The following is a 27894-nucleotide window of genomic DNA, read 5'->3' on the forward strand; positions in this document are numbered from 1 at the left end:
GTCCCAGAATGGTGTTTAAAAGCATGGCACACACAATATCGGGATTCCCTCTCTTGTTGTAAAGCGACATTTTTGCCGATCCCAGGCTCTTGTCCTTTGTTACGCAAAAAAAGCGTGTTTGTGTTGCTCCATCCCTATTTCAGTGGTTTTGACTTGTTTTGCACTTGAACCTCTTTTATCCTCGTCGGCATGCGGCTCTTTCGAAAGCAGGGTGACTTTGCAAAGCTGCATGATGAAGAAGAACTTTTACATCCCGGTGACATTGAACTTGAATCAGCTCATCGTGGCTCATCACAGTCTTCGGATGAAGGATCGACTACCTCGACCAGCAATGAAAACGTGAGGAATGGTGGTACTCGTGGTGGTGGTGGAGGAAGACGACGACGAAAAAAGAAAGGAAAGCAGCACCAGCAGCAACACCGTATTGGGCAGCATCCTGCTGGCTTCATGTCAATATCAGCGCTTGCACGTGAGACACCCGGTACGCCAGGCACATCCACACCTGACAGCAATCATGGTAGTAGGCCAATGCCTCCAGGAACCAGTGGTATCGGCTCTGATGAACATGAAGATGCCGTTGAAGAAGACGCCCATGAAGCCAATACGGGGTTGGATGTCGCCGAATTCAAAAGTGACCTAAAGTGCAAGCTGTATCTCCTTATGGAGCAACCTTCCAGCAGTAATGCAGCTTTCTGGACCAACGTCATTGTATCCATGTTGATTGTATTGAGTGCTGTCATGACAACCATTGAAACCATTCCTACATTTCGTTCAGCAGAAAGCAACAAAGTTTGGTAAGTGGCCAAGGGATTGAAGAATAGAGGAGGTGGTGGTACTAAGATACCCTCCCATTGACAGGTTTCATCTTGAAACGGCGATGGTGGCACTTTTCACTTTGGAATATTTATTACGCGTTTTCGCTCATTCGGATTCACTACGCATGCTTGGCAGATTCTTTCTTTGTAAGTACATAATCATATCTCACTCTCCCAAAATTGTAACAAAGAACTCACATACAATACAAGCTCCATTATCTATCATTGACTTCATTGCTATCATACCTTTCTACATTGAGCTATTGGCACAACGAGACACGGTAAGAGGTTATAGCATTCTTGCTCTATCTTGGTTATGGATACTCATTGAAGAAAGTCGTTTACGCCCTAGACGTATGAATTTCGATTCACTATCCTTCGCTTATTTCGGCTGTTGCGGTTATTCAAGACATACAAGTACTCGAATGCTATCATCATGACAATCGAAGTGATGGTGATTGCGCTACGTCGCTCCAGTGATGCTCTTTCAGCCTTATTCTTCTTTTTATTGACATGCGTCATCTTATTGGCAACCCTTCTTTACTTTGCTGAACGTGGCATATGGGATGAGAGTTTGCAAACGTTTGTTGATCCTGATGGCAATCCAAGGTAAGCATCAAATTGAAGCAGTAGGATGATCAATGGATGATTAAGCTAATGATGTTTGTGCATCGTAGCTCATTTGATAGCATCCCTGCAGCCTTTTGGTTTGTGCTGGTTACAATTACGACTACCGGCTATGGTAAGACAACCGTTATATAGCATCTCGTGCATGGATTGATATCTCTCGGCTATTTCAAGGTGACATGGTACCTGCCACGTTTATTGGTAAGCTGGTGACATTCCCAGCTATGTTGTTTGGTGTATTGGTAAGTGCATGCATATATACATTGGTGCGTACTAGGAACTAAATGATCTATGATCCATAGTTGATTGCATTACCATCCATCATTATTGGGCGCAATTTTACTATCGTATGGGAAGCAATGCGTCGTCGCCAATACTACAGCCAATTAACAGCCGAGCAAGATGATACGGCAGGTACGTAATACACATCAAATGAGCTCGTATGAAGATTCTAATCGGATGATAATAATAGATGGACCTGAAGTACATGACCAGACCCCCATGCTGTTCCCAACATCCACTCCTCCACAACCAAATGGACCATCTCCTGGAACAGCGCAAGCCCCGCCACACAATTATGATATATTGGGAGGAGGAGATGATGCTATTATGGATCAATTGCAAGCATTGATGACGATAACACGCCAAAATCAGGAAGCCATCCAGCATATCTTGTCCATCTTGGAAAAACAAGGCAGACCCATACCACCTGAATATCAACATGAAGAAATGGATATGGCTCAGCGACGTGGTTCACTGCATTTCAGAAAGCGTTCAAGTCAACAACATGGCGAGGCATCTGAAGACAAAGGCAAAAGCACAGCGATACCCCATGAAGATGAGGAGGACAATGCATAAACCTTATAGACTGAATCACCAATTCACATACATATAGCACGTATAGATATTTAATGCCCTTGTACATAATCCTTTAGACCACCTCCTCAATGCGTATACGTGTAAACAAAACCTATTTCCATTTACCTTTTGAAGATTGGCTGTATAATGATGCTATGTTCTAATGTACATACGTGGGATGATAGGTAGCGTGTATATGTATAAGAATACAAATGACGATCATACTCGAAGAAACAGCCGTGAGACTAAACTTTTTATTGCGGATACACATATTAGGCGGATCAATTAATGCTTCAAAACAAATATGATGAATGAGGGAATAAGGGGTAATCGCAACGATAGAAATACACAGCTAAAAAAGACTAGGTGATCTTGTTGGTTGGAGGTTTTTCATCAATCCATTTCCAGTCGTATCAGGCATTTTGCTTGTTCGTGAACTCGTCAAGTTTTCTGTATTCCAGCAAGTTTCATTCCATTGTTGAATTTTGATTGCCATATCACAGTCTCGAAGGTTACGTGGAACCGACTATATGAAAATGGAGGGGTCAGACGATAAGAAACGAAGGATGAAAGAAAAACTTACCATGGATGGATCATTCAAAGGTAGATAAAGCATCTCAATTTCCAAGCTTCCAATCACTTTGAGTACATCACCTTCTTCCTTTGACCGATGCTTTTGGCGTTGTTGTGTCCAAGCGTTGAAACAATCAAACCTTGTCGAGTAGGAGCACATGTAACAGCCATGGAGCATGTGTGAAAGAGCAAATCGAGAACGGCCTATTGATCCGTCATCATGGCAGATGTAAGAAGACAAGGATCCTCCTTTATCGTGATGGTGATGTTTCTTGTTGGTTGAGAATAGGCGTGTCAGTGGTAACTTGGATCGAAGATGATGATCAGGTCGAACATGTAAAGAAATGGTGATGATCATGTCGGGATCGTCATTCGTATCAATAATGCACTCGTATTCAAATGGGATGTGTTGACCAAGCAATGCATATCGCGACATGTACTCGTATCGGTCATCGCTCACCACACAACGAACATAGGTCGGCTCATTTGGTAGCGGTAGTAGCATATCCGTAGCTGCATTAATGCGTAAATAAAGCTTGCCATGTCGAGATGCTTTTGGTTGATATGAGTGCTTGCTTAATGATATACTAGCGGGAACAGTGCTTCCAAGGCTTTGTAGCGCAGACTGGCTACGTCTAATTGTAGGCGGATCATGTTGCTTTGTTGTGCTGCTGGAGAGTTTTGATACTGATGATGGCACCTTCACGGGTACACGCTTGATCTTGAATTTCGATTGCTTTGTGTCGTCGTCCAATATGCAAGGTTGTTGCTCTTGTCTATGCTGCATTTCTAATAAGGCAGGGTTTTGTGCTTGCGAAAGGCGTCTCACATAGCGCGAAGTGGTGCTCACAGATATACTGCCATAGCTGACATCATCATGAACGTTGTCAGGTGAACGCTCCATGGCAACTTGGACCGGTGGAGTAGTGATGGTTGATGCAGGTGATATGGATGATGAAGATGTAGGATAACTTTCGAGGATTGGAGATGAAAGAGATGATGAGGAAGGTGACGATGAGGGTGTGGTATCGAAATTGGATGCTGGTGTTGACTCGATGTTGTCGATGGGTGGTTGATGGGTTGGCTCATTTTGATGCAAATGTGGTTGCTGTGTCAATGGTTGCTGTGTTGGTTCATTTTGATGCAAAGGTGGTTGTTTGACTAACGAAATGTTGTTAATGATCAATAGCCAAAAAAGCCATAGCAATGATTACCTTCATTCCGAATCTCATCCGCTTCGAATTCTTTGCTGTCAAACCATTGTTCACCTTCTGAAACGTTGTCATCATCAGAAGAAAGCGTATCGAGATGTGATCTTTCCATGATTGATGCCCATGAATTCATCCCAAGAGCCCATTGTGATTTTTGACTTCCACTCAAACGTCGCCGATCCATTCTAGTTGCTTCTTCCTCCGATAATTCCTTCACTTGTGTAACATTATCTGCGTCCTTAGTAGTAGCAGCAGCTGTTGTTGTTGTTGAATTGTCTTTGGATGAATGCTGCTTTGATGGTATTGTTGTAGGTTTAGGTGATGAATCTTCAACGGAAGGGGTGAGCTGAGGTGAGCGTGGTGCTGGTGCTGGTGAAGATGCTCTTTCAGGCTCTGTTTGCAAAAACACGCTGGATGAAACTATGGATTTGTTGCGCAATGCTGAAATAACTTTGCTATTGCGTTTTTTCTTTGGTTCTTCAACATCCACATCAGCTGCTGTTGATTCCTCATCGTTGGTGGTGGGGTTGTTTGCTGAATTACTATTATTGTTGTCAGACGCTATTTCGGTGGCCGATCCTGATTTAGATAGTGCTACAGTCGTATTATTGGTAATAGGACGTTTGTGCTGCTTCTGCTGCTGCTGTTCGAATCGCTTAAATAGAGGATTGTTTTTGACTGCAGATCGTTTCGCCAACATGGCTACTTCTTGTTGTCGTCGTAACCGTTGTTTCTCCAATTCAGCTTCCTCTTCACTAAGCACTTTGCGTTTGCTCTCTGCCACATGACCACTTCGAAAATAACGTCCTTCAGCTTGGCGTGTTGAATTAATATTCTTATGTGCTGATGGTGTAGTCTCTGCTAGTTGACGTAGTTGATTGAATCGATCGTTGGATGAATGCTGATGTTTACGAGCGAGGCCGCCTCGTCTTTTATCATCGTCCATCATGTTGATAGGTGAGAGTAAATGGAACAAGTCGTCAGATAGGGCAACGTCTCGAGCAAAGAAACCGAGGTCATTGGGTATTTCAGTGGAGACGCTTTTATCATCCAAGAGGCGTCGTGCAACCTGCTGATGTCCCAGAAAGCTAACGAGATGTAACGTGCGATTATTGCAATTTCCCCAAGGCTGATTTTCCAGATCCTGCTTTGTGGCACTCTATATGCAATCATCATCTTTCCATGAATACACAAGCATTTAGCATCCTTATAATTCGTCTCACATACTTCAATCAAAAACCAAAGAAGGTTCCCGGTTTGTAACTGTGCAAGTGTGCTCTTTTCTCCAGGTACGGGTTCATTGTATTGTAGCAATGCATAATGGATGGCACACAGGTTATCCAGTGACGACCCAAGGTGTTGAACAGTCTTTAGTTGTGAAATCACATGCGACGCATCTCTCTCGGGATCCCAAGCCGTCAATGGTGTCCACAGCAGATCCGGATGACTTCGTAGTAATCGTTGTACGCGATGCAAGTTGGCTTGCTGGATCGCAACCGACCAATCCACGACAAGGGCGGGATCCTCGACCACTCTCGATGCTGAGGGCTGCTGCTGCTCATAAATCGTGGCTGTGGTGGACGATTCGATAGACATTGTAACTCATAAGCTGGATACGAGAATAGTAGCTTCAAAGACAATGATAAAGCCAGTAGCTCTATTCACGAGCGGGTCAATAAGAACAAGGTTCAATGCCAATTTTGGAACTGCTTTACGAGCGGGGTTAATTAGACTTGCTGGGAGGAGGGGGGGAGAAAATGATGTGCGTGTCCCTTGAAAGAGCATAATGGCATGCTTCATTGTCCCCCATCAAAACCATCATGATTGCAAGCGTATATGAAGAAGGTATATTATTCGAGTAATCAATGATGCTATCAATGACATATCATTACAGGGTAGAAGCGCTTTTGAACAACTGCAATTACACGTGGTGTTGCTGAGAAAGGATGCAGGTTGTCATTATTATCATCACTCCCTCCGATACCACGCAGAGCGATCAATCTAAGGAGTATCCTGGTTGCCATGGCAAATAATAAAACGGTGGCTTATCAACAACACTGCCCTTTTTTGAATAGCTTTATCATTGTAATACTCTCGTTCATTGCAAAGATTGGAATTTATTCTTGAGCATGCTACTATTAAACACGATCAACGGTGCATGAAGAAGATGTCATGGAACGTCTTGATGCCAAACAATGCTGGTATGATAATAATCGCCAACTTTTTATTGTCCATGATGCTCTCGTTATCAATGTGAATGAACGCCAATAATGCACATGTTGTGTGAGCTTTTCGCGAGGTTTGTATCAGTCATTGCATTTCATTAAATCGATGTCATAGTGTAAATAGGGGGGATGATCAAAGCGAGGTATAGTAAAGAACAAAGAATAATGCTTGTGCTACAACAGATGCATTGATGCATAAGATCACGTCCGGGTTTGAATGATCACGCTCCACATGTTCCCTCCCTATTCCGAAAAAATCTTGAGAAAGCGCGTTGCAAAGGTTGCCTGGTGTCCCACATCAGATTTAGCCGCCATTGTCTTTGACGACAGCTCCATTGCACTCTGCCGCGATGGTGTATCCCCCATTTGGTCATTACCAGCTCCCAACGACTCCAATGTTCTTTGTCTTGAATGGAATCCTCAAGGTAAGTGCTTGATTGCCATCGATGGCTTGCTCTCTTCTTACAGGGTCACTCGCGTAGGTAACGAATTCGTCGTTGGTGCAACAGACGGCACAGTGACACGCATCGACGCCAGATCCTATGAGCCCAAATGCACCACGTGTTGGCCATCAGCACTCACAACACTCGATAATACCTTTGGCGACAGCAGCATAACGGCCCTTTGCTGGGTGAATTTCTCGCGGCATAAAGCTCAAGAAATGTACCTTGTAAGCACCCGGTTCATCGTCCTGATATTGTTTCATCCATCACTCACAAGCATGCCTTTGATAGCATGGATTTGATCCTAGTGTCCTTGATTTCACACGAGTGTTGCCAGCCCTCAGTATGGTGCCACCGGATGAACCAATGTATGTATCAAATCTTGCCATTTGTTTTGAGCAAATCATACTGAGACGCGTGTTACTTAGTCCCTTAATACCTACTCAGAGGATAAAGAAGCCACCGTTCCCTGAGCCTCCAATGGATGATATGGATGATCAAACACTATTGCTGATTGGTGACGAAGAAGGATATATACATATATGGTATGCGTCTCATGGGAAGAAGAAGAAGGAGGAGGATTGCATCTGATTATGAGCTCTTTTAGTTTGAATGGCACCTACCATATAGGCTCATTCAGCACAAGAAGTAAAGGATCAAAGGTAAATGTATGGCTAGTGCTGCTGTTGTATGCCATGGTTACTAACGCTTCGATACCTGAAAAAGGATGCATTCTCTCTGACAACAATTGACGCTTCATCGGATGTATCTGAACTTCAAACGCTATCATATCGAAAAACAGCGGCAGTCAACGAGATCACGTTCTCGACTCTCCAATGCGACTTGCTTCGTTGTCGACGTACAGAGTTATGCAATCTTGCTACCGAGCATGGTCATGTTCTTTTCCTCTTGCAGTATATCCGCCAAACCATCAATGTCCTTGCAAAACACCACACAACCGTTACCAGCCTTTCCAAACAAAACGCGACAAAGATTTCAGATCTTTTGCTCTCTCGAAATGGTAATTGGGTCGTTGGAGTCACAAAATGGGTTGCATTTTCAAAGCTAACATCCCTTTTTGAAACGTTAGAGCAGACCCTTCCAATGCCAGAGATTGAGCTTCTCGGCCTTATTGCTACAGGAAACCCTTGTGAGGCGGTTTATGAATACTTTACACAGTTGCTTTCAGAGCAGGTATATATACCACCATAATGGATGATGGATGGCACGGGGTCTAAGCCTTCTTGCATAGCAATTAAAACGTTGGAGTGAACGGGCAACACACAGCTACAGCTGCTCCCAGATGATCGTATGCGAGTATTTACAGCCAGCTTGTGAGCGACTTTTATTACATCTTGATACACTTTACGGATATAGTTTATGGTATGGATAAGGTCATCATTGAAGGTATTTGCTGGGCTAAAGGGAAACCATAGGACTGAGCGATACAATGGGCTACTTGATCCAGAGGCCGTGAACCTATGTATGAGGAGGACCAAAAAGTTGATGCAGTCGTTGACCCGTTACCTTGCCGATGTTACCAAAGAGTCGGTTACGTTCTCGGAATTCATAAAGTGGATGTCCAATAGTAAGTACATGGCATGGAGGGGGGAGGGGGTGTAGGGTGCTTGCTGCTTATCAGGAGCTGTTGTAGTGTTTTACAAGTTTGTTGGCGAAGGTGGTACAGAAGCCGAGGTGATTCCCTACGATCCATGGCGTGCTGTGGAACACATTCGCAATTCCTTTGCATCCGACAGATTAGCACCCTACTTTATAGCTTCGTCGACAGCATCAGGTATGATATTTGGAATCAAAAGTTTATCTTAGCCCACTAATCGATTGGTAACTAAGCCCAGGAAATGAATTTCTCGGATATGGTGGGGAGTGTTTCTGAAGCATGTCGAGCTATGTTACAACAGCCGTCCATTACATTGTCAGCAAACATTACAGTGACCGAATCACAAACATTGGAATTGGATTGCACGAGAGATGATACTTCTATTGGGCGATTTGCAGCATCTTGGATGGATGAGGATCAGGTATAGCGAACTTAACAAGGATTGTCATCCGCTTTTAGTTATTGATCAAAACCAATGCTATAGGCCAAGCAGCATTATGCCCTTATACAACGCAACGATGCATTAGGAGACAAAGGTAATTCTCAATAGCAGGACCTTATTCTTACCAGATGAATAACAACGTGAGTATTGGATTTAGTCATCTTGATCAAAAAGGATCTGAAAAGGGTTGAACCAGCTGGCTACGCATCTTTGGATTTTGGTAGTTGCCACATCTCAGACTTTGAATTCTTGGACGCTGAAGAAATTGCATTGGTATCTGCATACCCAACACAAGGTAAGCATTAAGATCGTTTGGAATGGTTGCAAAAACTCATACACGTCCCCCCCCTCCTCCAGAGACTCTCCTCTCCACCATCGAATACAATGCTATGGAATACGTCCCTTTTCAGGCACAAGAAGCACGTATTGAACAATTCCAAGAGGTACTGAAGCGTCGTTGTTTTATAGCTGGATACTTATCATATACGTAGTGCCAATTTTCAAGGTCTATGGAACTCGAGAAAACGAAGGATGCGGTGATTGGAGCAAACGGCCGTCCTCGACGACGCACTATTGGCGTGTATAGAGCAAATCGTAAAGCATCTAGTTATTTTCTTGATGAATAATACTTTGTACCATACGTGAAATGAGCTGGTGTTTTTCAGTAGTGGCTATGTGTAGGTCCGAGAGGAAATGGTAGCTTGCTCTTTGTATATAGCATGGGATGGTGTAAGCAATAGTTTGCACGCTCACAGCCCAACATTTTAAGTATGGTTGTAGGCATTTCAAGTGCACGTCGCATAGCAACCACCTATGGCATATGATAATAAGGCATTGGATATACTACTTCTTGTGGCCATCTAGATCCTGCTAGAAGGCCACAACTCGTATAAAACTTTCTCAGATGGACTCGAATTGTTGTTTCGCATGTAGGGAACATAATTTTTATTCTGTTGAAAGATCCTCTATGAACAATGACATGGACATTTTTGACAAGTCTTATGACATTTTGGGCCCTCTGCACCCTTGTTTGTAGGAAGCTGCATTATTGGATTTCATCAAAGCGCCGCCATAATAGCATCCAGATGGTCCACTTGGAGCCACCTCGTCCAATAAAAGTGAGAACTCCCTTCGTGCGTGTATCTTTTGCCTGCTGCTCTCTGTTTCCAACCCCCAATTGCAACATGAATCTGTTTCGCCTCGTTGCCGACTTGATGCATTTGGCGTCCATTATCATATTACTGTTGAAGATAAGGCAGTCGCGTTCCTGCGTGGGTGAGTATCCTTTTTACGCGGTTGAGTACTTTATGCTTTAACCTTGGTGTATAGGCATTTCGTTCAAATCCCAATTGCTTTATTCTATCGTCTTTTTGACGCGTTATCTGGACCTTTTCTTCAAGTTCCATTCACTTTACAACACGTGCATGAAGATCTTTTTTATTTCATCCTCTCTTTATATCCTTTATCTCATGAAGTTCAAGTACAAGGCGACCTACGATGCCAACCTGGACACTTTTCGAATCGAATATCTTTTGGGTGGATCAGCTGTGATGGCACTCGTGTTGCCCTATGAGTATAGTGTAGTCGAGGTAAGCGTATATACCTTGCAGGAATTTGGCATGTGGATTAATCCCACGCTATCTATCATGTAGGTTTTGTGGTCCTTCTCCATCTGGCTGGAATCGGTGGCCATTCTACCCCAGCTCTTTATGCTACAAAGAACCGGTGAAGCTGAAACGATTACTACTCATTACCTTTTCGCCTTGGGTGCTTATCGTGGCTTGTATCTGTTGAATTGGGTGTATCGATACATCACCGAGGATTATACAGATTGGATTGCTTGGGTTGCTGGTCTCTTACAAACGGCTCTGTACAGCGATTTCTTTTATATTTACTATACCAGGTACAGTGTTCTATATACTATGATGAGGGAAGAAGGGTGGCGACTCACACAATATGGCAATGATTAGGGTACTCAAGGGTAGAAAGTTTGAGCTACCAAAGTAAGTGTTTGGTTGAATGAATCCAATCGATAATGAGGCTGATGATGGTGTATTGTAATTAGGATGGTTTAAATTGATTTTGAAGGGAAAATATAATATTTGTATATACATTTATTGGTTGCATGCATCTCCTGTACAATGATGAAGTATGGAAAGGGGTTGGTGGGGAGGGGGGAATGATCATTATGATGATGATGTCTGTTCCAACTTTTGTTTCTTTCTTGCTAAATAACGTTCACGTGCGCTCATGGCTGATTCATCGGTAGTGCGTTTGGCAGCTGCTTTCTCGGCCATTTCCTTTTGCTTGCGTTCTTCTTCTTCACGTTCTTTAGCCTTGCTTTCCATCATTTGCTTTTCAATCTCTCGACTGTATCGTTCACGTTCTGCTTGATCACCACCACCACGACGTTTAGCTTCATATTCCTCCACCTTCTTTCGTTTGTATTCATCGTATTCGCGTTGTCGTTCCTGAGCACCTTTGTCTGCGAGCGATCCAAGTGATCCAAATTTGGGTCGTACATTCAAGCCAGCACCCAACAACTGTCGTCGATCCACAATTTCATTGTTGTCATTGAGCATAACATCCTTTCCTTCACGACGAGCTTGCTGCGCCAATTCAGCATCCAACACTTCTTTCATCTCGGCTTCTGACTTGGATTTCGATCCCTTGTGCATCTTGAGATATTGTTCAAGCTCCTGTCGTTCGTTGCCTTTCTCATTCAACAATTGTCGATAGAATGAAGTCATCTTTTTCTTCTTGTTGGCTTCCTCTATTTATATAAAGTTAACTACAATGAACATCTTTCATAATGAATGTGCTTGTTTACCTTCACGTCGCTTTTCTTCTTCCTCAATACGCTTCAATTCTTCTTTTTGCTTTTTGAATCTAATACATCAAACAATATAAGAACTTATTCTCTCTCTCTCCCTCGCTTTTTCGTTTTCTTTACTTACGTTTCAGTCACAAAAACTTCCTTGTCGGCATACATCTCTCCTTCTGCTTCACGTTCACGTGCAATCTTCTTTTCTTCAGCCATCAATCGATCCTTTTTACGTGTCTCGGCTGCTTCCAAAAATGCCTTGATGTATTTTGGCTAGAATGCACATGTCAGACAAATCCATACAGTAGTAAGGGTGTTCTTGTATTACCTTCTTGGTATCCACTCCCTTTTGGGCTTCCCGTTTTAAACGCTCAGCTTCCTTCAGATCGTCATAGACGGCATCGTAGTCGAAAATGTTGGCATCCTCTTCCAGTGCTTTGGCATGTTGCTCGGCCACCTTTTTGGTCATCTTTGTGGACTGTCCAAGTTGCTGATTCACTATGGCACGGTGTTGCTTTTTGGCATTCTGCTGATTCTGTTGTTGTTGCTCATCCTCTTGCTCATCGTCGTCATCGTCTTGACCCAATTGATTGCGTCGACTAAACATTGGCCGAGGCTGGGCTTTCTTGCGAACATTGAGACCGAATTTCATTTGGGTAGGTAGAGAGTGCTGTCGCAGTAGTAGAAAAGGTTAGGAATGATAAGGCTCCGCATTCTGGCTCTTATATAAATCCTACTACCTACCTCAAAGCAGCTCCGTTATATCATTTAATAAACATTTAGAATCATTCATGCTATCATCTCAAGATAAACCATTCACTTCAAATAGGTTGCTATAGCAGCGGTGTTACCAGGCAACGAAGCTACTCTGAATTGTAACATTTTCCAACAACATGAAATCAACAACGGCTTACTATTATCTTGTTTGTCACGCTAATTTATCTATTGTGATATGCCTTGAATAATGATAGGGGGATGAGGATGAAAGGATCGACTATATACTATTAAGCAAGTAGAATGGTTTATACAAGAGGTTCATAAAGTCGAAGGATGATCGTAATTATCAACAGAGTTTCTTGTTAACGATACCGAGCACCATTCGTTTTCGGATAAGCACCATATCATCTTGGGTGAATTCGAATTCCTGTTGTCGTGATAACCGCTCAGCATATGTGCATGTGAACACACCGCAATCTGACATGTTCTTTTGATGGGGGATTTCCTACACGATTCAATCAATATCATTACTTCCACCCCTTTCATATTGTAAACTAACCTTGGGTGTACGCATTGTCCAGCCAGAGTCGTCAAATGGTGATCCCTTTTTATCTTGATGTTCTTGTGATAGGTAATCCAGCAAGAGCTGTGACATAATGTGTGTGAGTAAGCAACCTCTCTTCAAGTAACAATAAAGCATTTACCTCGAGCGTAGGACGATGACCACCACCCAATGAATCATACACCGTAATGGTCTTCTGCTTCATGTCAACGACACCCAACGTCCAATGGTAAGAATAATTGATGGGTATAAAGAGCAAATCCTTGGCAAAGATATCAACGCGCTTCGTCCACCGTTTCACTTTGGGATAGCCCTTTTCACGCAGGGTTGAACAGAAAAAAGTTGAAAAGCAGTATACGCTGGGTAAGCCTGAATCTTCTTGGTCGGCCCGATCCGCTATAAGACCCAAGTAAAAGTTGATCACCTTTGGTATAGATTGGTGTTAGGATAAAAAAAGCGATGCTCGGCAAAGGGGTGAAATTACCTCGTCATTGAGCCAGGTCTCTGGAAGCAACTTTGCAATGTCCTTGTATTCAACCACAGCCTTCTTATGTTTTGCAACCACACCGCTATTTCCAGGTCGTAAAAGCTTGCGAACCTATGCCATGGAAATCAGCAACAGACTCGATTGGGTTGCTCTCATTACACATACCAGTGCTTCCTCTTCATCCGTCAATGCAACTAGACCTTTTGGAATAGGGATCGCCGTCTTTTCATAAAGGTCGTCAAGGTCAAGTGCAGCTGATGGGCCAAAGATATCCTATGCATCACACAAAATCAGATCCATTGTGGGAGAAAGAGTTTAGCATTACTTACATTCTGCGCCTTTAGGAACTCCTTTCGTGATTCAATTCGCTATTCAAAAGGCACCTATGTCAGTAGTGTGCCATCCAAATCTCGTAACGTATTTACTTCAAAGTCGAATCTCGCTTGCAATGTCTTGGTTGCCGGAGTCTTGCGATTGATGTCGAGTGCTTGTAAATCATCCAACAATGAATCCACGCTGTCCACATTGTTCGCTGATCCATTCTTATTTTTGGAGGCATTCTCATGGTTGTCGTCTTCTTCTTCTTCGTCGGAACTGATCACAATGACGTCGTCGTCGTTATCGCTGTTGGCCTTTCGGTGGTGTGGAAGTTGATACATGGTTTGGCAGAGTTCTTTAACACGTATCGTGTCGCAAAAATCGGTAGAAGAATAGTAGTCTTTGGGCCAAACGGTTAGCATACAATGCTGCGTTGAATGCGTAAAGTCAAGTACCCGTGTCTGAAGCAAAGCAAAGTCGTATGGCTTTAAAGGAAACATGTTAGCGATGCGTTGTAGTTAGACCCCAACGTGTTAGAGATGCTTACATTGCGAACGAATGCCAGCTATTCCAATAAAGCAAACAGCTCCATGTTAGCAATGAACAAGTTGATTTTGGGGAGACTCACAATCTCGGCTTGTTTTTTGACTCTTTTGTGTGGAATGAGCGTAATCCAATGGGGAGGCACGAGCCAGTTGTTTCATGGGGTGAATAAAAGAGAGAGAGAGAGAAGGAAGAAATACAAATGTGGTCTGTCAAACCTGAGAGCCAACTTAGTCGGGATTTGTACAATCATGCACTTTAACAATCGAGCAGCTCAAAGCAAAGTAGTACAGTGAGAGATGAAAAAAAGTATTCTAGTGGTTGGTTCTATTCAACATTGTAAGGATAGAAAAGATACAAGATGAGAAAGAGGGAGGATATACATGCAATAATGGAAGAATGGGATAAAGATATACAGTACAGGCAGGAGGTTAAATGATGCTACAACAACAAGCGAAAGGAACTTGGGAATAAGGTGTGAGATATGGAAAGGATGGTTGGTGGTTGGTGAATGAGAAAAAATCTAGTTGGAAAGGATGGCTTCAACTTTTTCACGGCACTCGTCATCGACAATGGGAAGTTCCACTTGTCGAACAATACGCTCCTTGATTTGCTGTCGATAGCGTTGTAGTAAATCATTCTCTGTGCCTGATAAACGACGATACACATGCAAATGAACAGCCAAGGTGGACAAGTGCAACAAATCCGCTTCATGGTTGCCATGCAAATCCGCCGGTGCTAAATAAGCAATACAATCAGCGGATGCATTGTGGTCTGCGAGAGCCTGCTCCAGATGGTTGGCACATGTTTCGCTGTTGTTGTTGTTGCTGGCGGCTTGCACAAAGTGGTAGATGGATCGACAATGGCGTTTGAGTAATACGGAGGATGGGCATTTTTCATCCTTATCAATCAATGTATGCAAAAATTCAAGGCTGCTTGAAGGAGCTGAACCGTTTCCAAGACATTTGCCAAGATGCGTCCACCAGGCAACCATGGCAGGTACATCCTTTGTGCTAAACATGTTAAACAATTCACTGCTGTTGCCTTCTGAAAGCATCCATTGGATATACATGGCTTGGAGCTTGTCAAGTGCCAACCAATAGTCGTTCCAATCAAGAGGTGTCACGAGATAAGGCAACACGTATGAGTAAAATACAGTGGGGCAAGTGCGGCTTGAGGTACGGTTGGCAAGCATGGACATGACTTGTTGGGGTGGTTCGTTGCCTGCAAGCTTGTCTGAAAATCGGTTGGGACCAAAAACCAATCGAAGTTGGATGGCAGCAGTAATATTGACTCGGGCCGTGGTACGATCAGTAACGAGACGAGGATCACGTTCAAGCAAATGGATACGAGACAACATGGCCACACATGAGCGTAAAAGTTGAAGCTTAGTTACCGAAGGCTCAGCTATATAATAAACACGTCGTTAGGTATCACTTTCATCAAAGTCATAATGTAGGTCTTCTTATTACCTCCAAGGCACTGCATTTCACTTAATCTTGTCCAAGCGGCGGCTTTGGTGAGTTCACTTTCGGTGACGTGTGTTGTGGCGAATAGGGAACGATAAAAAGGAAGAAATGCCAGCATGTCGTAAAGCGTTTGCAACACCAACACCAAAGGAGATTGAGATAAGGGTGCATGGCTGATCATTGAATCGTAAAGCTGATGCCACGATGATACGACTTCAGATGCATAATGATGGTGTGAGTGATGGCATTTCTTATTGGTACGCCGAGAAGCAGCACGATTTAGCCATGGGAGAATGATAAGATAAATGAAGCCAAAGGTATAAACAGCGATCTGCAGCCAAGTCCTATATGCACCAGAAGCAGCAGTGTTAATAACAGCAATGCATAAACAAACAACAATGCCACGTATAAACATACCATGCACTCAAGCTGAGAAATTGGGAGGAAGGCGTTGATGGATGATTGAAGGTGGTTGTGTTGGAAAATGGGATGCGAGAAGTATGTGGATAATGATGACCAGAGGCTGTATTATGCTTTGGAGCATTGTCGGATGTGCTGAAAGGTGATGCCGAGAAAAAGGCAACACACATGTACATTGCCATAAACATTTGGTTTGGCCCCTGATCCTTGTTTGCAGCTTTACTCTTCTTGGCATCTTGTTCAGCCTTCTTTCTTCGACGATAAGGTCGACGTTCACGCTTTGGTAATAGCTGTGCGAGAGCTGCACGTTGGGCTGCACGCTCTTTCAATAATTCTTGACGCTGTACTTGTTCGCGCATACGAGCTTCTTTACGTTCACGAGCAAGACGCTCTTGCTCTTGTTGTTGAAACTCGCGTTTTCGTGCCAAAAATTCATTAAGTACTTGTTGTCCACCAGGCATTTGTCCAATGATGTGCTGCAGGATTTGGTTTTCACGGTTGGCAAGGTCATTGTTGCGTCTTAAGAACAAGATGTACTCGGTTGCTTTGCGTAAAATGGTTGCCTTGTTGAGCTTTTTGGCCACTTCGATACCATCAACGATTTCTGTTTCACCAGACTCATCATCCGATTCATCGTCATCATTCTTTTCGCCGACTTTGGCCTTGTAAAGTGCTGGCACAACGTTCTTGAGATCATTGATACGGTCGTTGATGTTGGTTCGATAGCGACGTTCGATAGCGTTGTGTGCTACTTTTTTAATTTGCTGTGTTGGTTCCAATTGCCAGAATTCAGCATTACTGCTAGAGCGTTTACGGCCGATGGTTGAATTGTTGTTGTTGGTATCATCTATGGCAGTAATAAAAAAGGTTCAATGAGCTCATTTGTTATACAAATTTTCTTTTTCAGCTAAAGAGCTTACCACGCTCGATAGGAGGTGTTGGTGTTGTTTGAACACCATCGGGCACAGTGAATGCATTGATAGGTGGGATTTGCCAAGTGGATGTGGTGGATACGCCTGATGAGGATGTTGAAGGAGAAATGGTTGTCGGGCCATCTGCAAGTGGCGTGGCAGGGATAGCAATTCCAGGCATTTGGCCATTGAGCGAATACGGCTCACCAAAATAGCCATCATAGATTCCTGTGGGAAAGAAACCAAAGGCTTTTTGTGCCTCAACATGAACATCATCTTGCATCAAGTGATCGGTGGGTGGTGATAATGTTGATGAAGATGAAGGTGATGGGAAATGTTGTGAGGAGTGATCCCAGTCGAACATGTTTTCCAATTCGTCAAGTGAAAAATCGGATGCTGTTGCTTGTGGACCGGTAGGGGATGATCCCAATGAAAGTTGTGGTGAAAGATGGTTGTCGAGTATGTTGGAGGAAGGACGTCGCTGTTCTTCGTTAGGACGCATTCCGAGATATGATTCGAAGGTGTCTTCCATCATTCTTGGAGTGAATGGTGTAAAGAGAGAGAATGTATGTGTAGAGATAAAAGAGATTACAGCTCGCTACGAAGATGGTGTTCTGGACCTATATAATAGGTTTGTCGTTTGTGCATTGACATTTAACAGGCCACATTTGCTCCAGCGTCTCTAACGAAAATGATTGGATAACTTGTACTCACCTCATTTTTTAAAACTCCAGTGCTCAGACCACGGGGCTTCCTCACGCCACTTTGCAAAAGCAATTGTTCCCCCGCATGTGAAAGTCGATGCATCCATCACTGTGCATGCTTGTATATTGAGACCATATGAGCTAACCCAGATTTCATTTCTGTCGAATGGGCTAGCGAAAAAAGAAAAAAAAGACCGCCCTGTCAAACTTGCCGGGCGATCCAAGTTCAGGGGTTGGCGACGATTTAAACATAAGCAATGGAAAGAAAAGCCGAAAATGAGTCATTGGAATGACCACAGGACCTCCTCATCGTTCTTCGAAGGCAACCTTGTTTACTATTTGCTCAATTAAGCAGTTGAGCGATTGGCTCGGTATTGGCCTTACCAATGGTGCCACCATGCTGACTGCGCAAAATTGTCAATGTTATGTGTGTGTGCCATTGTCTCGGATCCCCAAATCTGGATTTCCATTCCACGTCCTCAGCATGTATTATAACACGGTTGACAATGGAAATGTAATTCCCTGTGTGCAACTGAGTACTAATGTTAATTAGAATCAGCGTAATAACGTATAACATCTTTCCGTAGTTACGGATGAAGGAGGGTCTCTTTCGATGCTGACCACCGCCAACACCACAACAAACAAACATACATCATGTCGTCGTCCATAAATAGGTAGTAGGTGTTGATGCATGATGCATCATGTAATCGAAAAAGGGTACATGGTCGACCTGGATACGTGTTGTTGCTATGCTCTTTTGATATGACTCATCGTTTTGCGAGATAGCATCCATAATCACGCTGGCTGTCATTTGTATCTGGTTTGACGGTTTGCAAAATTCCCACCCTGTCCACACGTGCTTGTATGACAAAGAAACGCTACAATGGGTATAAATAACTTTCATATCGCCTCATTTTTTGCACGTCCCCAACTTGTTTCTATTGAGAAGCTTAAACGCAATGATGTGTGTGTACATAGCATGATCCACCAACATGCATACGTGGAGGATGATGCCACCAACAATTAAAGCCTGTCACCATAAAGGGGCATCGTCATTCATTTTAGCTATTTCAATCGTGCCATGTGCTGCATTCTCATTTGCTCGACCTTGTAATCTTATTCTCATTCCATGGATCATCTTAATTATGTAACCTTGTGTGGGCATTCATGGTGTAGGGATGGATTGCAATGCCACGTGCTTTTATTCAAAGAATAGCCGGGTATACAAGATCTAAGAGTAATAATCCTCCTTCATCATCCATGTTGCTGCCATTGAACCTCTTCTTTCTCACTGATCCTGCAGGGATATAAAGAACGTATCCAACACCTTTGCGCCTTTGGTTGTTCTCATACTGATAGCCGTGGTTGACTGAAAGAGATTCCATAGCGTTCAAGTGTGGGGTGATGACAAGCTTTGTGTCCAAAGTCCAGAGCTGCGGTTTGCCGTGCTTATCACTGATGTCAATGATACCATTATTGGAGAGCCAAAGTGGCCGATAGCCGAGTCGTCTTGGATGCATCACCCCGTATTGGACCAAGATAGCGCACCATCCAAATCAACCTCATGTTGCTGGACCTTGTAAAATGGATCGGGGAGGTAGCTACGTAAGAAGAAATGGATGATGTACATGAGTATGTGATTCCTCAGGTAATATGCTTGCGTTTTACCTCATTACAAGAGCCAAATATCCAATGACGACCACGACAATGAGAAGAAGAGGATAACAAAAAAGATACTATAAATGGACCACAATGATCAGCTCTAACCCATAGAGTTGTAATGAAGATCATTCATTGTAATACGTACATGAACCTGGACCTCTGACAGCGCCATCGAAAGAGGCGCCGCTCTTGTATGTATGGCATGTGGATTGCTGTGGTCACCCAAATAGAAAAGCCTCAAGACGACAACATTCGTTGAAGAGGTGCGATGCCTACACCGGACATAAAGCTTGTTCTCTGTCAAAGAGTCTTGGCGTGATGTTCTTGTCCATCCATCGAAATAAGCATAGCAGGCGAGCGACCACACAAAATGAGCCATTCCTTTGTATCTATACTCTTGACTAGTATCATCCTCTGCTTCTTGTATCTCATAACTCGTGTATAGACCCTCTATAATCAATGAACACCTACCACTCCATAGAGACAATGTTGTTTTTTCCTCGTCTTGAAGCAAGCAATAAAGTGGACATGAGGGTGGTATTAAGGTGCATCAGGAAGGAAGAGTGTGCCATGGAAAGTGCGCGATTACAACATGCTTCGATCGTTGCGTTGATTGCGAGTGGTGAGGAGTTGAATACGACGACAATGAAGTAGCGTGCAACAGCGATGGGAGGTGTGGGAGATTGCTGTCGTAGATTGGTCAAGAAGAGGAGAGGAACAAGAAAGGATCATGCATGATAGGCGCCACTCTAATTAGATTTAAGCCAATTTCACCTACATAGCATGCCATCACCGAATCAATAAATGCACGCGTCTCGTCTTAAAGAATGGCGTCCCATTATCGATATATAGCTCAACTTTGGCGCCTTTCAGTCCATGGTCATCGCATCATTAGCTTTTGTATCACGTGATCCTAGCGCTTTTGTCACAAATGGTAGCATGTTGATAACCATGGCATTTGAAATTGATGTCCGAGAGATGTTTAAGGATACTATTAAAAGGGTATGGTATGCCATGTCAACATTAACCCTGGGATTTGAGAAGAGGGAGAAACCTCGGGAAGACGCCGCTGACTTTTTGATGCAGAAAAAAAGCATACACCTTATTTGGACACATTGATCTGTTCTCACATTTATCCAATGGGCGATTATACCCCTTTCATTGCTAAGCCCTGCATTTTCATTGCAAAACATTCACCAATGTATCTCGTATGTATCATGGTTCAATTTATTCGTATACCCAAAGCCTGCTGGATGATCACATAGCAATGAAATTTGATTGACCGAGTCAACAACAACAGGCCATATGCATCCCACACATACGCCCAAAGTGTACCAATCGGCAAAATGGATTGCTGATATGGGCCATGAATAACAACTTGTTTTGAAAAACGCACAGCCACAGAGCCCCGCTTGGTAACACAATCGGGTACCTGGGATAAAACGACGCGAGAAGGGACGCGAAACAAAAGGGCGTTTGTCGGACAAGATTGAAAAGGAAAACCTTTTTTTGGGTGCATAAGTCAAGTGAGAACCCGCCATCTCGTTTATTTTTAAAGCTTCCATCTATGAGAAAATGTCTTCCTTCCTCTCTCTTTTTTTACACCCTTTCTCCCGCACACCTCATCTATATGCGTTCAACAAAATATCTCATTGCAGCGGCCTTGACCACATTCTTGCTGCTATTGACGGTTGTTTATCGCACGCGTCCTACAACGGGAGCCTCCTCGTTTCAGATCTGGGAATCATCTAGACGAAAACAGGATGCACAGCAAGAAGAAAAATACATCACTTTTTATCCACACTCGGGTCTTCACAACCAACGATTGGCCTTGTTGAATGCAATGGTGCTTGCCAAAGCACTTGATCGTACGTTGATCCTTCCCGAGATTAATATTGGACGAGGCGTATACTGGTGGCCATCCCCACAGCTGGAACAGAAAATGAGCGATTGCCCTTCTCGGCCTGTATTAGATCGCAAAGGCCTTTGTACCGAATATCGTCATTACGTGCCTGTACCCGTATCAACCATCTTTGACTTGAGTGTCCTTGACAATGTTGGCATCAAGTACATTCAACGTGATGATATGAGCACCAATTACTTTGCATCTGAATGGGGCATTGAATATGACGATCCCGAACATGTGTATCGCTTGAATGATGACAGCCGATTTTCCTACCGTATCTTTGACGTCAAGCAAAGCAGCACCCAAGAGCTGATGCAATTCCGATACCGCATTGATTTGGATGATTTGGCAGCACGATCTGAACGCTTCATGGTATTCGGTTCACTGTTTGCTACACCACGCCTTGTACTTGAACGGGACGACTTGTATTGGTTACGAGAATACTTGGCAAGCGAGATGGGTTTTGGTCATCCCACCGTTATTCAACAAACCCTTAACGTTGTTTCCTTACTTGGTGGTCCTGGCGAATACGCAAGTGTGCATCTACGTACCGGTGATGGCGTCTTCAAGGCTACCATGGCATATACCATGGATAAAGTACGTGAGCAATTGGCACAAGTAAATGCAGGCACCCATCGTATGCACCATCAGCATGAATACGAGCTCATTAATCGATTGCAATCCCTGGCACAAGAAGGGCAATACGATACCATGCTCAATGAATGCGTTGCTTTGCAGCATGATAAATCACTATTGCATCCACGATTGAGACTTATCTTTATGGCCACCGATACAGCTCAGCCCCGCCATACAGTGCCCCATTTGTTTGAGGAATTCGTGTGCATGTTCACGTTATCAGATTTCTCCCAAGCCATTGACATTGCCATGACATCGTCCGATAGTTATGGACCCTTGTTGTTGCCATTGATTGATGCCGAGATTGCAGCACATGGATCCTTTTTCGTAGGTACTCGCAAGAGTACGTTTTCAAAGTATATCCAATACCGTAATCGGCGTTTCCTAGCATACTATCCTCAGGTCAATGCTGCCTAAATCTTCCTCCTCCTCCTCTATTATCCATCCCTCTTCTTCTTCTCCTCATCCTTTTGTATCATATTATTTACATTCTCCATTCCCTTCATCTTGTTTTACATATTACTGCATCTCTTCAATTCTACATGTATCATGCATCATTTCCCCTCTTGTAGCTGTTTTTGGTTGTAACTTTACTCTTTGACAAATACAGTATAAAGGTTTCTCTCTTATCCGTGTCACCAAGCACAGACGTTACACTGCTACTTTGGTTGCTGCATCTTTGCTCTTTTTTCTCCTCCGAAAGCTGAGCCCTCTCGATGATGTCGTTGCACATGGGAGAAAACTGTAAGCGTGTATGGCCAAGGGAAAACAATGATTTCCATAAAGATTTCGATCGAAAGCACATCATCATGATGTGTATCACACTTTGCGTAATCCGAGAATAAATCTATAACTGTATCATGGCAACGTCGTACACCCCACCCACCTATCCGCAGCATGGGCTGAGGAGAGTAAAAAAAAGAGAGAGATCCATTTTTAGCTATTCTACGTACGTACGTTCGTACGTACATAACCAAAGCCATGGGACACGCAACATATGACTTATGACCATCATGCAAGTGTTCCTTTCCGCTTGCATCGTTATCATGGGGTGTTGATTAAATATAAAACAAACATGTCGATGCATCTGCCAAACAAAGGGTCGACATTAACCGATCTATCCGTTTTCCCAATGCAAAAGCTGTGAAAGGGATTACAAGAATGATTGCACTTTGCTGTATTGAATACTTTTTCAGTTCAAGGTTGATATATAGAGGGGGTGTTGGGCAAGGGATATATAAAAAGTTAGATTGTGGGAATACATGAGCCTAAATGCTACTTCATCCGTGCCTGCGGTGGAGCGCTGGTCAAGGCGATAGCTGATCGACTTGCTAATGGTGACACACCCACAGCATTTCCTCCTTGTTTCTTCATTTTCATCATATTAGCATAGGTGCGTACGAAGTCTTTGGACGAAGTAAGATCGGCGTGGTATAGGCTTTTGATCATGCCACTATCTTGCATAACCAAATTGAATTCTTTGGGTACCTAAAAGAGTCATCTTGGTGTTAGATAGGTGGATAATGATGAGTATGATCTTTTTCACACTTACCGTAATGAACTCGGCTTGGTATTTGATGAGTAAATGCACGACTCTAATCTCATCCCTTGGCATTCGGTACCTTTCTGCCATCGTTGGCGGTGCATAGAATACACCAGGTGTCAGTACTACTGCAAGGTTGTGTATATCCATGAGATTCTTGGCATGGAACGATGCAACATGATTGAGGAATAAAAACAGCAGCTGCATAAAATCTCGATTTGGCTTGGGCAACATGCAACATGCAAGATGTAACACTGCCTTTGTTTCTTGCTCAGTCTCCATCTCTATTATGTATGTATGTGAATCAAGTTTGTAAGCAAATACAATACGACGACATGTGTATAGTTGTTGTTGGATACGTACGTAGACTTGAAAGAAAAAGGTTGTATAACCTGAAGGTCAATAAAGGCTCTGGCATATCTCGAATGAATCGTTTAAGTAAAGCAGCCAGCTGAATGGATGATGATATTTGCATAAGCTGCTCAAAGTAGGGTTCACCCCTGTCGACCGATTGTGACATTTCTCGTAGTTCACGGATGTTACCATTTTTGCGAAAGATGCCTTCCACAGCCAAATCTATAAATGTAGTAGTAGTAGAATGTCAATGCATGCATGAAGGGGGTAAGGCAAACAGTGAGATTCTTACCTTGTTGCAGTAAAGCCAAGATACAATCCTGCACAATGATCGGAGCCATGACATTCTCGGAAATGTATGCAGCTATTGTAGGGTGATGGGTGGTCACATACTGTAATGCATTTGCACGTGCAGGTTGGTCTTTGGGGTGATGCCGTTGTTTGGTTGCCAAGCTTGACAAGGATACTCCAAATACACGAGTGCTATTATTGGTGTTGTTGTTGTTGCCGTTGGTATGTTGAGTTGGGCTGCTGCTGGTTGAAGGTGTCGTAAGCATCCAATCCGCTGGTGAATATTGTCTTGCTGAACGAAAGTGAAGCTTGACTTTGCCCCATAACGATTCCTTGCGTGGTTCAACAAGTGCTAATAGCTCTTCAATCTCAAAGTAGCCACCGACATAGCGTTCAACATAAAGCGCTGCTAGATTCCTCAATAAAAAGTCCTGGAGGTCTGAAACATCGACAAGCCAATGCATAGCGTCCTCGTTTTTACAGCTATTATTGAGACAATGATGGCGTTGTAGCGTGGCAACGGTAGGTTTTTCATGTAAACGTTGTTGCTGAGCAGGAAGGGTGCTACTTGTATGATTACGAGTACCACGACCTGTGCTCAGCGCTCTGCGTAGCGTGCTGTAACCAACAAATTTACTCGTGGGAGACGAAGATGGTGATGTAGGGCTTATCACTTCACTTGATGGCTGATGGATCGTTAACGCACGTCGTGGTGTGGGTGTGTTGCCAATCGTATGAGGTGTAGTAGTAGTGGTAGAATCGGCTTGGCTTGATTTCATACGTTTGACGTTGGACCAATATATAGTGCCGGTTGGCTGTTGTTGTTGTTGAGGCTGAGCATTTTGTTGCATCGTCGTGGTAGTGTCAGCAGCAGCAGCAGCAGCTGTTCCTGTGTCAACTGTCAATTGTCGAAAAGAAGCAGGTGAAGAAGAAAGTGGCTGTTGTCGATTTTGCGAATGTTTTGTTTTGTCATCCACAGCATGCTGCATCTTCTTTAGTCCGTTTTTGCCTATAATCAATTATTACACGACGACATTGATCAGGCTTGATGTATTGATGAAATTTCCTTTTTGTGCTCTGACCTGTGGCCAATGTCGTGGTTGTTTGTTGTTCCACACGAGCAAGTGCAACACGCAACAAGTGCATGCATTGTTCCAACTGTGAAACCGGGATGAGCTGGGTTTGTTGCATAACGTGCTTTGGTCTATTACGCGGGTCAACAGTGCATTGGTCGCATAGCAATAGCATATCAACATGGCCCGATTTCTCTGTATGATAGCCAACGCGTGCTTGACGAGGATGCTGGATTTGCTTTTTACATGCACCACATATTAAGCAACCCAAATGCCAAGATCCTACACCATGACGAAGGCATGGATCCAAGATAACCTTTTGGCAATGTCGACACTTGTCTTCTTGCTCTGCCGTGGCGGTCTCTGGAAATGGCGATTCCTTAAACAGATAGCGTCCTGGTATCCATGCACTATGCCTCTTCAAATCACCAAATGGCTGAAGGAAAACAGACAACACATTCTTGACATCCGAGTTATGCTCCTACAATGTACGTGCGCTTGTTTAATGTAAGGCCCTGTAAAAGAAAACATCCCTCCCTCAAGCGTGTATGCATAATAGTGTCATGCATGGCTGTTGTCACACACACACACACACACACACACACACCACTCTTTTCCCCTTCCAATGTTTAACTTACCAGCTGTAATGCCTCAACCAAACCATCATGTAATAAGACCTTGAGGCTGTTTGCTAGGCTACCAACAAAATCAAACACCTTTTTGCCAAACACATGTCGTTCCTCGTCCTCCTTTTGCGTATCGAAAAGTTGAAATAGCTGGATTATTTGAGATCCGATCAATCGAGTCCACTTGTTACACTCGGGTACTGTATCCGATCCATATCCACTATTAGCTATTGTCAATCCTCGGGATACTTTTCATTGATTACCTTTTTGGTTGCTAAGATCATGTTGGGTATACAGGGTGTGGATCGATTGATGTGCCGTGAACAATGCACGTAAATGCCATGCGAGTTGACGTGCCATGGAAACGGATTCATGAAAGGAGCCAGCGGTGATGTGTAATCCAAGATCATAGATATACGTTGCCAACGAGTCTTCAAACGCGTGCAACTCAGTCCACACTTGCTTCCTTGTTGTCTCCATAGTTGTTTGGATAGCAATAAGCTCGTTGGGGCTCATTGTCGAGAATTCATCTACAAGTCGTCTGAGTTGCCATGCCAACTACCATAAAAAGGGCTTACCATGACGATCGTATCGAGGATCAACAAGCTTGACTTGCCAGTACTAGAAGAAGAAAAACATGATTAGCTATCGCGTATGATACTTGAATTGACATTGCATTTACCTTGTAAATTTTGAAACACTCATAATGCCACCAACGACCTCGCTCAGTATCATCTTCGACAGGCTTATCCAATACAGCCTGACCGCAGCCAATGCATGCTGTGCCGCGTAATAATGAATAATGGTATCGACAATAAGATTTTCCATCATAAGTGAAAGAGTTGCTTTTTTCCTCAAATTGCTCGTGACTTTGTTGTCTTTGCCCTCTGTTGATGATTTTCCAATTGCCATTACTGGTAAAGGAGGATTGACTGGAGGAGGAGGAAGATGCACGTTTGGCCAAGAGACATCCAGGACATTGTATGCATTGCTGATGGTATTTCAATCCATTGATCCACTCAACCAAAGTATCGGCTTGAAAACGTTCATTGCAATGGGCGCATTGTGTGTGGATGTAGTAATGCTTTTCACAAACGATCGATGGTTGATTTCCTCGTTCGATGGCATAGTATCTGCTGGTCACTGACGTATGACAATCCTATAAATATGGGTAAGCTCCTGATGGATCATCTTGTGGGTCATCCTCCTCCTCCCCCATATAACTCTTTCTCTCTCTCTCCTTCCCCCTTTCCATGGTCCAAGCTCTTTTTGCTGCTGACATGATCGTATTTTCCCCCTTTGTCTTTGTCTTTCCCTTTCTCTTCAATATAAGAAGCAGGGATTTGGCCCATGCAACCCTTTTTTTCTACCCCACACGCACACACACACATGCTGCATCATAAAAGTCTAAAATAAATACTTGCTTCACAAACAAAACATTGATAGTGGTATAGGCGTCCAAGTGCGTTGATATGCTTGCGGTCGCTATGCGTGCATGGTTGATCACAGGCGTAGCAGTAATGCTGAGTTGGCGTGCCTGTTGAAGTACCGGTACTTGAAGCTCGTCGAGATTGTAGAATGTGCGATTGTCGCATAAGGCCTCGTGGTTGTGAATGTCGTTTATTGTCATTAGACTGTAACAGTGGCGTTGATATTGGATCCTTTCGTGTTGTTGTATTGCTCATTGTAGTGTTGGTTGGTTGAATATGTGTTCGTGTGTGTGTTTGCGTTGGTGCCAGTGTTATGCCGACAAGGGTAAAAAAATTAGAGGTGAAAGGGGGGAAAGTAGAAGCCACAATAAAGATAAATGATAGAGAGTGAATAAAAGTGAAAGAAAAGGAAAAAGGGAAAAAGTGGAAAAGAAAGAGAAGAGAGAGATGTATGACCAAGAAAGAGAGAAAAAAAGGAGCTGCGTCTGTATATACACACACCATACGAACATAGGTGAGACAACCATATCATGGTAACTCTTTTTTCTTGATGAAGAAGAATGAATTGGGGGGAATCGAACAGTTTACTCTTGGGCAGCCACAATC

At 43.5% G+C, this 27894-nt stretch overlaps 9 protein-coding genes across 9 annotated transcripts; 4 read left to right on the forward strand and 5 right to left on the reverse strand.

Moving 5' to 3' along the window:
- Window positions 1-189: 189 nt before the first annotated feature.
- Window positions 190-2300, forward strand: O0I10_006605 (uncharacterized protein; the record flags this gene model as incomplete). Its single annotated transcript, XM_058486632.1, has 8 exons — window positions 190-794; window positions 859-962; window positions 1026-1096; window positions 1168-1424; window positions 1493-1557; window positions 1617-1684; window positions 1745-1856; window positions 1915-2300. The coding sequence occupies 8 exons, from the start codon at window positions 190-192 to the stop codon at window positions 2298-2300; spliced, it is 1668 nt and encodes a 555-aa protein (XP_058342703.1).
- A 352-nt stretch (window positions 2301-2652) lies between these two features.
- On the reverse strand, window positions 2653-5680 carry O0I10_006606 (uncharacterized protein; the record flags this gene model as incomplete). The annotated part of the gene is made up of 4 exons (XM_058486633.1): window positions 2653-2826; window positions 2884-4034; window positions 4088-5243; window positions 5312-5680. 4 exons carry the CDS (start codon window positions 5678-5680, stop codon window positions 2653-2655), a joined length of 2850 nt encoding a protein of 949 aa, XP_058342704.1.
- An 861-nt stretch (window positions 5681-6541) lies between these two features.
- Window positions 6542-9438, forward strand: O0I10_006607 (uncharacterized protein; the record flags this gene model as incomplete). Its single annotated transcript, XM_058486634.1, has 15 exons — window positions 6542-6734; window positions 6792-6979; window positions 7044-7120; window positions 7181-7297; window positions 7360-7414; window positions 7479-7773; window positions 7843-7946; window positions 8005-8135; window positions 8189-8340; window positions 8407-8547; window positions 8604-8791; window positions 8855-8906; window positions 8970-9107; window positions 9170-9255; window positions 9304-9438. The coding sequence occupies 15 exons, from the start codon at window positions 6542-6544 to the stop codon at window positions 9436-9438; spliced, it is 2052 nt and encodes a 683-aa protein (XP_058342705.1).
- A 558-nt stretch (window positions 9439-9996) lies between these two features.
- O0I10_006608 (uncharacterized protein) lies at window positions 9997-10819 on the forward strand (the record flags this gene model as incomplete). Its single annotated transcript, XM_058486635.1, has 4 exons — window positions 9997-10087; window positions 10142-10401; window positions 10465-10715; window positions 10783-10819. The coding sequence occupies 4 exons, from the start codon at window positions 9997-9999 to the stop codon at window positions 10817-10819; spliced, it is 639 nt and encodes a 212-aa protein (XP_058342706.1).
- Window positions 10820-10998: 179 nt separating this feature from the next.
- On the reverse strand, window positions 10999-12288 carry O0I10_006609 (uncharacterized protein; the record flags this gene model as incomplete). The annotated part of the gene is made up of 4 exons (XM_058486636.1): window positions 10999-11585; window positions 11643-11701; window positions 11770-11909; window positions 11965-12288. The coding sequence occupies 4 exons, from the start codon at window positions 12286-12288 to the stop codon at window positions 10999-11001; spliced, it is 1110 nt and encodes a 369-aa protein (XP_058342707.1).
- A 411-nt stretch (window positions 12289-12699) lies between these two features.
- O0I10_006610 (uncharacterized protein) lies at window positions 12700-14424 on the reverse strand (the record flags this gene model as incomplete). Its single annotated transcript, XM_058486637.1, has 10 exons — window positions 12700-12858; window positions 12913-12999; window positions 13058-13339; window positions 13400-13513; window positions 13568-13675; window positions 13732-13770; window positions 13828-14120; window positions 14176-14205; window positions 14268-14285; window positions 14349-14424. The coding sequence occupies 10 exons, from the start codon at window positions 14422-14424 to the stop codon at window positions 12700-12702; spliced, it is 1206 nt and encodes a 401-aa protein (XP_058342708.1).
- A 362-nt stretch (window positions 14425-14786) lies between these two features.
- On the reverse strand, window positions 14787-17598 carry O0I10_006611 (uncharacterized protein; the record flags this gene model as incomplete). Its single annotated transcript, XM_058486638.1, has 4 exons — window positions 14787-15670; window positions 15736-16076; window positions 16150-16999; window positions 17073-17598. 4 exons carry the CDS (start codon window positions 17596-17598, stop codon window positions 14787-14789), a joined length of 2601 nt encoding a protein of 866 aa, XP_058342709.1.
- A 3461-nt stretch (window positions 17599-21059) lies between these two features.
- On the forward strand, window positions 21060-22388 carry O0I10_006612 (uncharacterized protein; the record flags this gene model as incomplete). The annotated part of the gene is made up of 1 exon (XM_058486639.1): window positions 21060-22388. One exon carries the CDS (start codon window positions 21060-21062, stop codon window positions 22386-22388), a length of 1329 nt encoding a protein of 442 aa, XP_058342710.1.
- An 858-nt stretch (window positions 22389-23246) lies between these two features.
- Window positions 23247-27543, reverse strand: O0I10_006613 (uncharacterized protein; the record flags this gene model as incomplete). The annotated part of the gene is made up of 10 exons (XM_058486640.1): window positions 23247-23459; window positions 23524-23798; window positions 23878-24090; window positions 24161-25168; window positions 25242-25713; window positions 25871-26058; window positions 26122-26388; window positions 26437-26479; window positions 26541-27017; window positions 27283-27543. 10 exons carry the CDS (start codon window positions 27541-27543, stop codon window positions 23247-23249), a joined length of 3417 nt encoding a protein of 1138 aa, XP_058342711.1.
- Window positions 27544-27894: the final 351 nt, after the last annotated feature.

Source organism: Lichtheimia ornata (assembly GCF_029851405.1).
Source record: "Lichtheimia ornata isolate CBS 291.66 chromosome Unknown scaffold00029, whole genome shotgun sequence".
Lineage (NCBI taxonomy): Eukaryota > Fungi > Mucoromycota > Mucoromycetes > Mucorales > Lichtheimiaceae > Lichtheimia > Lichtheimia ornata.